We start from the raw sequence: 12389 nt of genomic DNA, 5'->3' as shown, positions 1-12389 counted from the left end.
TAGGTTTGATTAGTAAGTTATACCTTCATTTTTTACATAATCAACACCAGCACAAACAGCATACTGAGCCAGGGATGCCAGGTTCACAGCAGTGTTGCTGCCATCCAATTCCACAGTGACGGCCCGTCCTTCAGCGTGGAGTGATGTTTTGTCACTTTTATCCCATGCTTTAGTTATCTTCAATTTATCTAGAAATAGACATAACAAATAATTTAAAGCAAGTAGAATTCTTGTTAAGACTAAACTGACCCCAAACAAATTTATGGGTAGAGATTCGTGGTTTAATAAGTGAGAAAGTTCAATGTTATTTTATCAAAAGACAGTTTGATAATCAACATACATGCACTTTTACATCTCAGCCTAGCTGACTCACTTAATGAGCACTTATAATTATACAAATATAAAAGATTGATTCTTTGAAGAGGTAACTTACTGTTCATATTGTCCCTGGCCATCTTCTGTAAATACCTGATAACATTGAACATTCTGGTTGTCATTGTTCTCGTAGGACACCTGTAATTATATAACAACACTGTGACAATTGGCAATATCCATATTGAAAGTACAAACTTATAGAATTGTGAGATATCTTCAAAAACGAAGAGTTTGCAGTCAAGTCACAAGCTAAGGGGCGCGGAAATAGTCAAATTATAACTATAACTATTCATGTACCCAACATTTGGATTTCTGGACCTCAATTTCTTCCGTACCTTCACAATTCGATTTCAGGAGCTCCTCAAATACCGGAGGTCCTGAATTCGAATTGTTGAGGTCTAGAAATGTTTGAGAAGCCCATGAAATCGAATTGTGGAGGTTCAGAAACACTTGAGGATCTCCTGAAATAAAACAGTTATTTATGGAGGTCCTGAAATAATTCAGGAGGTCCTAAAATCGAATTATTGCGGTCCAGAAATATCTAAAGAGCTCCTGAAATCGAATTGTGGTTGTCCAGATATAATTGAGGAGGTCCTGAAATCGAATTGCGGAAGTCAATAAATAACTAAGAACCTCCATAAATATTTTAAGGACCTTCTTAATTGGTAACTTTTACTGATTCCGCACCTTTTAATAAGACTATATCATGAAGGGTTGGAATGTGACTATAAATATAGGAGCTCGCACTTTAACCAACTGATATTTTAAATATTTAATAAGTATGTCTATTTTAGTTTGCTTACGCATGTCAGAAAATGATGATGTGTATTCAGTTAACGGTTCGAGACTTTTTTGTACTTCGAAATGTTTTGAATCGTGTACATTTATGTAACATTTAACTTGGGACATTTTTGTGCTTAAATGACCATTGATTATTCAAGTAACTTTTCTTATCTACGTTGAAAAATGTTCACTTGCCGGGCCTTTTGTCTCATGTTAAAAATATCATTAAATACACTCAATAACCATTACCCATAACTAACAAGTAAATTGTTCTTACCTCTCAGAGTTGGTATTCCCGATGAACACTGAACAGCCTTGGGTTGTAACATGGGAAGAACTGCCGAGGAATTGAACCATCCTGTAAAAAAAGGACATACGTATATTGGTAAATTTTAAAGAAATTAGAATTACACAACATAGCAAAAATTAATAAAGTAAATAAACAAAACAAACCATGAAATTCTTTCATTTAAAAAAAAATAATTCAATAACTTTAAACCTAGATAATGAACTGATGCAAAAATGTGAAAAACCAGGCAAGAATTTAAAAGTAAAAAGCAATAATCTATTTGAGTACAATGTTCTCCAAAAATATTTAACAAGAGCTTCACTAAAAAACAAACCTAACTTAACTCAATCTAACTGTATTGTGTCAATTACCATATCCTACTAGGGAGCGAAATTTCAGATAGTACAGTGTTTGTGAAAAAAGCTGAATGCAACGTTCACCTGTTAAAATCGGTTGTCATTGTTCTGTTGATGGGTTCATCGACCTCGCCTACAACAGAAACAGCATCCACTCCTGGTGGGAAACTTGTCTGATCAGCGACAGTACTGATACTGGAGCAATCGGGTAACATTTGGGGATCTGAAAACGTATGTAACAGTAGAAACGCATTCGTTCAACGTGGTATATTATGAAAGAATTCCCCTGTTGCACTCTATAGTAATTCCAATAAATCTGAAAACAGTTTTGCAGTCAAGATGCTAGGTTTTTTTTTAAATCAAAGCAAAATTATACGTGAATTTAATGTGTGCTAAAAAAGTAAATCAATATAGTTGTGTTTAACAACTAGTAGAAGTTTCAAACAACAAAAATGGTTTATGTCATACCTAAACCCTCACTAATGTAATCCAGAGCATTAGACACCCCTCCTAACTCTGGCCCACCGGTATAGTCGGCTCCTTTCATATGAATATGGACACTATCTGACAGTATCTCTATACCAATATCTCTCTCCAGTTTCTGAAAAAAATCAGTATGATCCCCTTTGGTGAGTAATAGATTACATATTTAATCATCACAACTACGTAAAGACAAATTAATAATAAACTTAATCCTGGTAAATGCTTATTAACTTGTTCCATCCAAAAACCCCGACATTAGTCTTGAGACGATAATATGAAAACAGTTTGCTCATTCATATGTAATTGAAGTTTAGTAATAAATCCGTTTACGTTAAAAACAACGTTGTTTTTTTCGGTTTTTTTTTTGCAAAGGTGATTACACTTGTTTCTCGGAGATGCCTAGCCACAAATTCCAGATTACAAAAAGCATGACATGAATCATATAACATCAAGGGAACTGGACAAAATCGTACAATTTCATCTTTAATGTCCGTTCCGTTGGCGGTTTAATAATAAAACTATCAAGAGTCGGAAAGAAATATTCACCATCATAGGAACAGGACACGTTTTAAGGACAGCAATAGCGATGTCGTCTAAACTTCCCGTTACACCAGTGGCAAACTTGAGCTCTATACCAGCTCCACTCCTATGGTACTGTTCTCTGGTGGAACTTCCTGGGGCATCATCAGACGTCTGGAAACCTTTCTCTACCACAACCTACACATACACAAAACTTGAGTATTGATTAAAGTACACATTTATACTTACAAGAAATAAAAAGGATGAAAACTATTCTAATAATGTACCAATGGAGTTTCAATATGTAAAAGAAGAAGGAATCGGTTAACTTCTGTTTGGTCATCTACTTGGTTTCCCTTTGTGGTATATCACAGTGTAAGAATGGAAGTGTGCAGATTAAATGTCTACCTAGAAATTTGTTCTGCAGGTCATGTCAGTTTTGTGAAGATATTTTTGAAAAAATTACAACAGTGAAATTTGTTATGGATTCTTTCATGCTTTAAATACACGAATGAATCACCATAATACAATAAATGATATATTTAAGTATGATATGTCTATTCATTGTATATAGGCGTGTGGATTATGTATGTACACTATTCTATATTTCGAATTGTTTGTATTTGAAAAAGTCTTCCATATTAATTCTATAATTCACTATACTAACCCTCTTGTTGTTGTTTCTGAGGTTGCTCATGGCTTTTTGAATACATTTTAGAAACGTTGGATGTGCTCTAAAGTATAGAGAACTTGGAGACTTGAAATCTCTAATTAAAATATTAAGAGTCAAAGCTCTCGTATCTGTAGCACTTTTTGCCTTAAATAAATAACTTCCTGAAATGAAAATTAAAAAAAAATATGTGTAAAAAGATATTCACATATAAGCAAGTAAGAAAGTCGGTTGATATATATATTTAGAGTTATAAAGGAGTGAAATCAGTTTTCAGTGGCGTCGCTAGGTACTTATCCAAGTGGATGCAAGCTACGCCACTGAGTTATAACTTTCAATATGGATGACTGTGCGACGTCTTTAAAGAAAAGAGTTGTCATATATATCCATGTTGATAACAAACATATTGGCATTTTAAGGTTCAGAAGTAAATATTCAACATTTCCGTATTACATAACACTAGTGCCTAAGCTGGGCTTAAGATAATAGAATAACTTAAAAAATATACATTATAGGAAAACTTAATGATGTCTGAAATACCACAATCCATATATTACAGTTGCCGTTTGTTTTTGTTTTGCCTACTGGTATCCCGAATCATAATTTTTTTTTAAAAGTTTAAAGTTAAAGTTAAATTAAGTACAACACCAGCTCATAGTTGGTGCCCTGTTATGTAATAGTACCAACCTGTATTTACTGGATCCTCATGTTTAACTTTGTCTCCTCCTAAAAGATCAGGATCTACGACGGTTAATGTTACCTGTGTATCAAATGTTATACCTACAAAATAAAATAATCATTTAACGAGATAAAACTGAATGAAATGGTCCTTTTTTTTCATTGCAATATCTTATCATTTTTTTACTACTGTGTTAGAATTCCAACTAGTAGAGCAGGCACAACACATTATAAAGCCATTCTCTGAAGACTCTCGTGTCATTAAAATGCCGTTTTTCTATAACACTTTTCGGGGAGATATTAATTTTGACAAGTCTTATTTGAATACGTACTCGTTTTATGGGACGTATTGCTTTTCCGAAATTTTTGGGAAAGTCATTTTTTGCATTTCCGAAAATTTGTTCTTTTCTTTTAACTTTTCCTAATTTTTTTGGATGAAAATTAAATGCAGGTGAGATACATGTATTGGCTATACCAGTTTTCTAACTGTAAAAGTTATATTTTCCACTTGAATTCATGTGACAGGTTTAAGCCAGTTCTTTTCTAGTAGATCTAACCGCAAAATGCACTCACATTGTAATGTTCATCTTATTTTATTGTCTTTGTGTTAACTGTATTAAGTACCAGTCCAACTAAAATTCAGACACTGCCAATGGCAAAGTGTTTCATTGTGTAGAAAAACTCACAGGACAAACGATGGTTTTTCAGTCTACATACGCTATATTTTTACATAACAATAATCATTTCCGCATTCATCTCCCACTATAATCAACCAAAGGGAACCAAATCAAGAACGATAACTCTTGCAAAGTGCCAATTTCATGTACAATCTACTTAATTTTTATCTCAAAAGCGCAACATCAAAATGAAAAACTAACACTGGCTATGTGATCAGTAACTGTTTCTTAACAAAAAATAAAACTGAATTCGGTGGGTTTTTGACATGCATGAATCACCTTCTGTCTGATTTTTAGAAAGACAGATACTTAAAAGATTAAGATTTGTCCAATTAATATACTTTCCATTTCTATCACGGAGATAATACAAACGAAAATAAACAGAGGGAAAAAGGCTACAATCGTGGATGGTTATCCATACCATAAGATTACGTGCTAAAAAAACGGCGCTGTTGTTTTTATGTACAGTGTCACTAAATCATGTACGAAATCGGTCACCACTGACCCATCTGGTACTGCCATTGCAATGACAAGGAAGGAACATTCATGCAACAATGAGCCAAGTTTAAGAAAGAGAAAAGCAAGACACAAGACATAATGTGCGATGCACAACAGGACCCCAAATGTGATCAGTCTTATTTGAATTTCTACTATAATACGTACTCGTTTTATGGGACGTATTGCTTTTCCGAAATTTTTGGGAAAGTCATTTTTTGCATTTCCGAAAATTTGTTCTTTTCTTTTAACTTTTCCTAATTTTTTTGGATGAAAATTAAATGCAGGTGAGATACATGTATTGGCTATACCAGTTTTCTAACTGTAAAAGTTATATTTTCCACTTGAATTCATGTGACAGGTTTAAGCCAGTTCTTTTCTAGTAGATCTAACCGCAAAATGCACTCACATTGTAATGTTCATCTTATTTTATTGTCTTTGTGTTAACTGTATTAAGTACCAGTCCAACTAAAATTCAGACACTGCCAATGGCAAAGTGTTTCATTGTGTAGAAAAACTCACAGGACAAACGATGGTTTTTCAGTCTACATACGCTATATTTTTACATAACAATAATCATTTCCGCATTCATCTCCCACTATAATCAACCAAAGGGAACCAAATCAAGAACGATAACTCTTGCAAAGTGCCAATTTCATGTACAATCTACTTAATTTTTATCTCAAAAGCGCAACATCAAAATGAAAAACTAACACTGGCTATGTGATCAGTAACTGTTTCTTAACAAAAAATAAAACTGAATTCGGTGGGTTTTTGACATGCATGAATCACCTTCTGTCTGATTTTTAGAAAGACAGATACTTAAAAGATTAAGATTTGTCCAATTAATATACTTTCCATTTCTATCACGGAGATAATACAAACGAAAATAAACAGAGGGAAAAAGGCTACAGTCGTGGATGGTTATCCATACCATAAGATTACGTGCTAAAAAAACGGCGCTGTTGTTTATATGTGCAGTGTCACTAAAACATGTACGAAATCGGTCACCACTGACCCATCTGGTACTGCCATTGCAATGACAAGGAAGGAACATTCATGCAACAATGAGCCAAGTTTAAGAAAGAGAAAAGCAAGACACAAGACATAATGTGCGATGCACCACAGGACCCCAAATGTGATCAGTTTGCCGATTATGTTCTTCGGGGAAATATAACGGAATCATTTTTATGTCCAATTTGTATTTTATGTTTGTTCTTTGTATTGTATTTGCTTGACCCGTATGGTGTAATTTGCAAATAAAGTATTATTAAGCTACCCCCTTCTATGTGGACAATGGCTCCTGATTGTAACCACAAACGTACAAATAATGGAACAGAACATTGAAGCATTTCAAAGAAGAGCTGACCAGGACAAATTCCGATACAGCGTTGATAAATACGACGAGTATTGTTCCGGTTCGCAATCGAGAGCACACTATGTGTCATGTCTGGATTTTTAAGTTTTGAGCTTGTGTATTTTAACATTGCTTACAGAAATTTTTATGGTATGAACTGTCGCTGTTGCCTTTGTATACATGTCCATGTATACAACAAAGCCACCTGATGAGTACCCTTGGCAGGTACGAAACATGAAACCTGACTGGAAGATTTTTTTTTGGAAAAGCAAGAAGAACATTTCGGAAAAGTAAAAAAAAATCGGAAAAGCAATACCAATTTTCGGAAATAAAGCAAATCTTCGGTTTAATGGGATTCGAAAATGTGTCTACTGTATGTTAAACCTTAAGGTACGAATGAAACAACATCTTCTTACGTGCGCTGAAGCTAGAATCATGTCCAATAATAATCGCCTTTTTTGCGAAAGAAACAGTTTCTTCCGTATTTATTTTGAAATATATGGACACATTTATAGAAAAATAACAAAATATAAGGCAAATATGTCATGTTTTAGCGACACGCTAAATAGTTACAACATTTTGAATTCCACTTTTTTCAGGTTGTTCCAGGTGCATGTAATATTTTTCATCAATTATATATACAATATACTTTTTTCAAGTAAATGCCAAATTATTAATTGCCTTATCAAACAATGAGGTTCTGATAGTCATTTTGGTATAATTTTATGATGTTCTTGTGATGTCACGGAAAAAATGTACCAATGCATATGGAAAGAGGAAATATGTGCTGTACGAAAAATGAAAACGACAAACATGTTATAGAAGTAAAGAACGCAAATTTAAAATAAGAAAGGATGATAAATATATTACTGAATAAATGTTATTTTGCTTTAATTTAAAATTGTTCAGAAAATTACCCTCAAGACGTTATGTTTTGATAATATAAGCTATTTTACTGGGGTTTAAAGGATTGTCGCACCTCCAACTTGGGTCCGTAATACCAGACTGACTGAAGTAAGCAGCTATGGTTTGCTTAGTAATGCTCCTTTACGGATTTAATTTCATGAATTTTCATAAAGTTATTGTTCTCAATTTTAATAAAATCTACACTTCATCCTTTTCCATTGTATAAAATTAAAGCTTTGTCACAATTTCGTGGTCTTACAAGATCGTTCCACTAGCTAACAATACCTGTTACGCTCTCATGTACGAACATCGCACGTAACGTCTCTGTATTTTGTTTACAGACCAAAGAACGGACGAAGGACAAATATAATAAAACCACATTACTTTAAGCTCCTGTACTTTCGACTCCATGTTATCGTCAAAATATCTTCCTTATTGACACGATTTTTTTTTCATTCGTAATTAATCTATTCTGATTTACGATGGTCCACGATTTTAAAAATGGGATGGAATTAATTTATATTCGTATAATAATATGTGTTTAAGTTGTAGCTTGAAAACTTAGTTATTTATTTACATAAAGGAATTTCCAAAGAACAATTAAGGCATTTGGCAATTGTTCAGATTGGGGAGGCAAGAGAAAATTCTCACTTATTAACAACAATTGAAAACCAAGTGATATTAACTAGTTAAAAGTTCCAAACAAAGAGTATATTATTGACTTGGGTAAATAGGTTTTTCCTTTAAAAACATGGTATAGTTAAGAAGACGTGGTCTTAAATGATTGGTTCTAAAGTGGAGCATGGAGTTCAGCTGATAGTCTGAAATGGGTTTAAAGGGCTAGATCATTTAAAGTTTATCAAATTTCTCTACTTCATATTACATAAATAAATCCTATGATGACAGAAAGTCAATTGTATGTTTGTATCTTTTTTACTTTCCGTGGAGTGGTTCTTATAATCTTACAATATTCTCAGATAAGATATACTGGTAATACGTAGGAAATCAAGAAGCGAAAATGCACCTCTTCCTCGTAGGGTAACACATACAATTTGAAAAACCAAAAAATGACCCTAGATTTAAGAATATACGTTATACATCGCAGAGCGATCTGGTTTTATAAAAAAACCTCAAAATGATGCTTTCTTTTATCTGATAAAACTAATATATCTGTTCGTCTTTGTCTCCCAACGAATCGCTTTTGCTGTCAGATTTTGGGATGGAGATCATGTCCTGTGGTATTGCTAATTGCCATAAGACAGTACTCACAACATCTAGGCACAATTATTCAAATTGTCTGTGGTCAACAACAAAAAAAAAAAACAAAAAAACAAAAAACAAAAAACACAAACAATTGAAAATTTGGGAGGAACATTGTGATGTTTTGACATTGTATAAGATAAAAAATTATACGTCTACAACACGGAATATTATAAAACAAGCAACACGCAAAAAATACTTAGTACTCGGTTGCTAGCTATTAATTGTGGAATTCCTTATAACGTTGGGTTTTCCCTGCTTTCATGTGCACAAATAAGTTCATCATCCTACATATAAGTAAAAAACCATTGACGTGAAAAAAGTAATATAGACCTGTTCAACTGAATCTTTGTTATTTCATATTTTGATTTGCTTCATAATGAGTTTCATGCATAACCGATTTTTCTATCGTGAAACCTGATTACGAGTTTAAAAATGGAAGTCGGTCTTTTATCAGTTTACTACAAACCCAAACAGCATAACCCAAGAAACCTATATGTAACTTTAACCTAGCTTAGCTTGATACAATCCTAAAGGCAATAACAATAGATAAAACGTGACAGCGTAACTTCAACATAATTTATAATTATTTCATGTAATTCAGACAAGAACGTCTGTAGTATATCGCCCTTGTTCGGTTTGGGTTCAACATTTGAGTTCTCGCCAACCAGAAATCAGACTATCCCCCCCCATTTACAACACAGTAAAGAAACATATCAAGCAGTTTGGATAATTTGGGTACCTTCATCAGAACCGAGCAAATGGTATGCAAGACTAATGACAAAATACCGAATAGGTACATCACATCTTTATAATCATATAATAGAATAAATCAAGGAAATAAATGACAAAACGGCTGTGAATATGAGTGATATCCAATAGTATCCTGTGTGAAATACTTTCCACCGAAAAAAATAATATAAAACTCAATCTGGGGATATTTTATAATAGTTAAATGTTTTCCATAACTATTAAATTGTTTCCATAATCAACCTTATGATGATAAAACAGGCAAGTGTCTGAAAGGGATTTCTTTAGGGGTACTATGAAAAGGTGGGGCTTGGTTTGTTGTTGGGTAAATAGAGTTCAAAGTGATATAGGTGTTAATGATTTGGATAGTTTTTGATATGACGTTATCCAGGATGCTTTAAATATTAATTTTCATCCAGGGTGTTTTCAGATATTAATAAGTATTGTGGATGATATTTCGCGGGACGTTGTACATGGTTTTCATCCAGGATATCATTTAAATGATAAATATTATCAATTTTATCAACAGTATGAATTCTGTTCAGTCTTGATGTGAATTGTATTCTGGATATTATTTAATAGTATGAAATGTTATCCTGTGTACAATTATGAATTCTGTTCACTCTAAGTGAACTATTTTCTGGATATTATTTAACACTGTAGTATGAAATAATGTCCTTTGTACAATTAGGAATACCTCTAGCTTTTTCATAATAAAATATAATAAATATTGTTCAAGTAGTGGAAACAATTTTTCATAGTGAAATAATATCCCAGGAAAAAAATTAATGTGAAATATTCTCCAGAGGATAAGATTTCATCCTGATAGTATTATGTCTTACATGTGGATCCATTTGAAACTTGTATTTAATCTATATTTCTACTGTATACTAGGCTCTATAATGTATGTACATGTATTCTACTATACTATGAATTATTCACTGTCCATCTACACTACACTGAATTCTGTACAGAGATTGATATAAGTGAATAGTTAACAGTGTTGATATATATATTTTGTAAAATATGAAACCGACACTTGTAGCAAGTATATTAAGAAAGTTCCAGCATCATTTTCCCGATTGATTTTATATTTCATAATCTAACCTTAAATTGAAACTTAAATCTGTAACAGACATACAAACTCTCATTGGTTATCACACAAAGAAAAAAAAAACAGTTTTCGGCAAATATAGCAGAACAGTTTCTGTTTTCACTGAATGACAGCATAATAAAAATCGTTCGTATTATTCGCTGACTGCAAGGTAATAAATCAACTTCGTTGAACTAGTTATAGAAATGCGTGCTTGTTGAATTGTTTTATATTTACTAGTATTGTGCCAAAATTCTATAAGAATTCTATAGTAGTCCATCTTTGTTTATATTTCAATGCTTATAATCCCTTTGTTTTTAATTAATTCCATAATCTCTTACAAAAGCAAATAGATATTACAATAGAATCACTTCTCATTATTGAACTAGTGTTATAATTATCGTGAGCCGTGAACTTAGAAATTCAATGATTTTTTAAAAATAAATTTTATGTAGGTACAGTGAATTTTACCAAAATATCAGACTAAATGGTAATTTACACCCGGATTCAGCTCAGTCGTCATGAAAATGCAATACTTACTTTCACACGAAATAAAACGAAATCCAAAACAGAGAGTGGATAAAATCACAAACCACTCCATGATCATAACATCCTGTTCTGTCCCCTGATTATAGGTTGGTTCCAGGTGAATTATCTCTATAGGTAGATACCAACTAACCGTGAATATATATGGTATTTAAACCCTCTAGGTACACGCTGTCAAAGAAAAAGTACGCTTAACGGTTGATATCAATAAAAATACTTCAGTCGGGAACAATGGAAACAACTGGTTTATCTCTATGGAAATACTTTAATTCCTCAAAACATAATAAAATTGAATGGTCCTTTTCATTGTTTACGCTATATCAGTTAATACAATAAGTAGTAAATAATTAAGTTCATTCATTATTCATAAGAAAGTGGTCTTTTATTTTCCTCAAATAGATTTCCTTTTCTTGGAAGTATATTTAAAATATTGGAAAATGAAACTTGCATTTAACAGATTAGTTGCAAAGTTGAAGTACACTTTTTACCCAAAAGTAATTGGCTGATACAGTACTGAGACATGGGTTTTTGTTTAGAGTATGAATTGTTGATTTGTGAACTATTTTCATGGTATGAAACATATCCTGAGCACGATTAGGAAAACCTTTTGTTGTTTTATTATACCATTATGAAGCAGTGGGGACTATTTAATAGTTGTGGATTTTATACATCATAAAAATATCCTCCAAAAAATGTTGAAATATCTACCGGATAAGATTTCATCCGCATTATATTATGTCAATAGGAAGCAATACACGAAAACAACTTCATGACTTTAGTCACCCGAACTTAAAATTATCGCTTACAGTTTGGAAGGTTTCTGACAAGAACAATAACAATAAATCATATTGTTTCCGTCTTAGTCCTAATAATTAAAACACAGATGTTCTTTAGAAAAAATAATTTAAAGTACTGAAGGTGACTGTGTTATCTATCTCTACACTTTAGATGGGTGTTTTAAATCCAATCTATTAATTTATTTTCCATGTGTATCCACACATTCGTCTAATCTACAAGTACACTATCAGTCAAGTGTCATTAGTTTGTATTTTGTATTGATTTGTTTTTCTCTTTGTCTGCCTGGGGAAACGCTAATTTATACAGTGGCGGATCCGGAAGGAGGGTTTGAGGTGTACGGGTTGGCACCACTCA

The 12389-nt window shown here is 32.7% G+C and overlaps 1 protein-coding gene across 1 annotated transcript in view; it reads right to left on the bottom strand.

The window, feature by feature from the left end:
* LOC148619098 (uncharacterized) overlaps positions 1–11384 on the bottom strand; it is a 21357-nt gene extending 9973 nt beyond the window's left edge. The window contains exons 1-9 of the mRNA XM_088578640.1: positions 11232–11384; positions 4163–4255; positions 3473–3639; positions 2833–3003; positions 2272–2404; positions 1888–2026; positions 1436–1516; positions 434–513; positions 24–188 (exon numbers count right to left, since the gene is read on the bottom strand). Of these exons, the coding sequence (XP_088434766.1) occupies positions 24–188; positions 434–513; positions 1436–1516; positions 1888–2026; positions 2272–2404; positions 2833–3003; positions 3473–3639; positions 4163–4255; positions 11232–11298 (1096 nt within the window). The 5' untranslated portion in view covers positions 11299–11384. The remainder of the gene's footprint in view (positions 1–23; positions 189–433; positions 514–1435; positions 1517–1887; positions 2027–2271; positions 2405–2832; positions 3004–3472; positions 3640–4162; positions 4256–11231) is intronic.
* Positions 11385–12389: the final 1005 nt, after the last annotated feature.

The sequence above is a fragment of the Perna viridis genome, chromosome 4 (assembly GCF_037379345.1).
Source record: "Perna viridis isolate PV_CMFRI_1.1 ecotype Kerala chromosome 4, ASM3737934v1, whole genome shotgun sequence".
NCBI classification, from domain to species: domain Eukaryota; kingdom Metazoa; phylum Mollusca; class Bivalvia; order Mytilida; family Mytilidae; genus Perna; species Perna viridis.
Note: the sequence above shows the minus strand (reverse complement) of the source record. Positions and strands in the feature narration are given on the sequence as shown.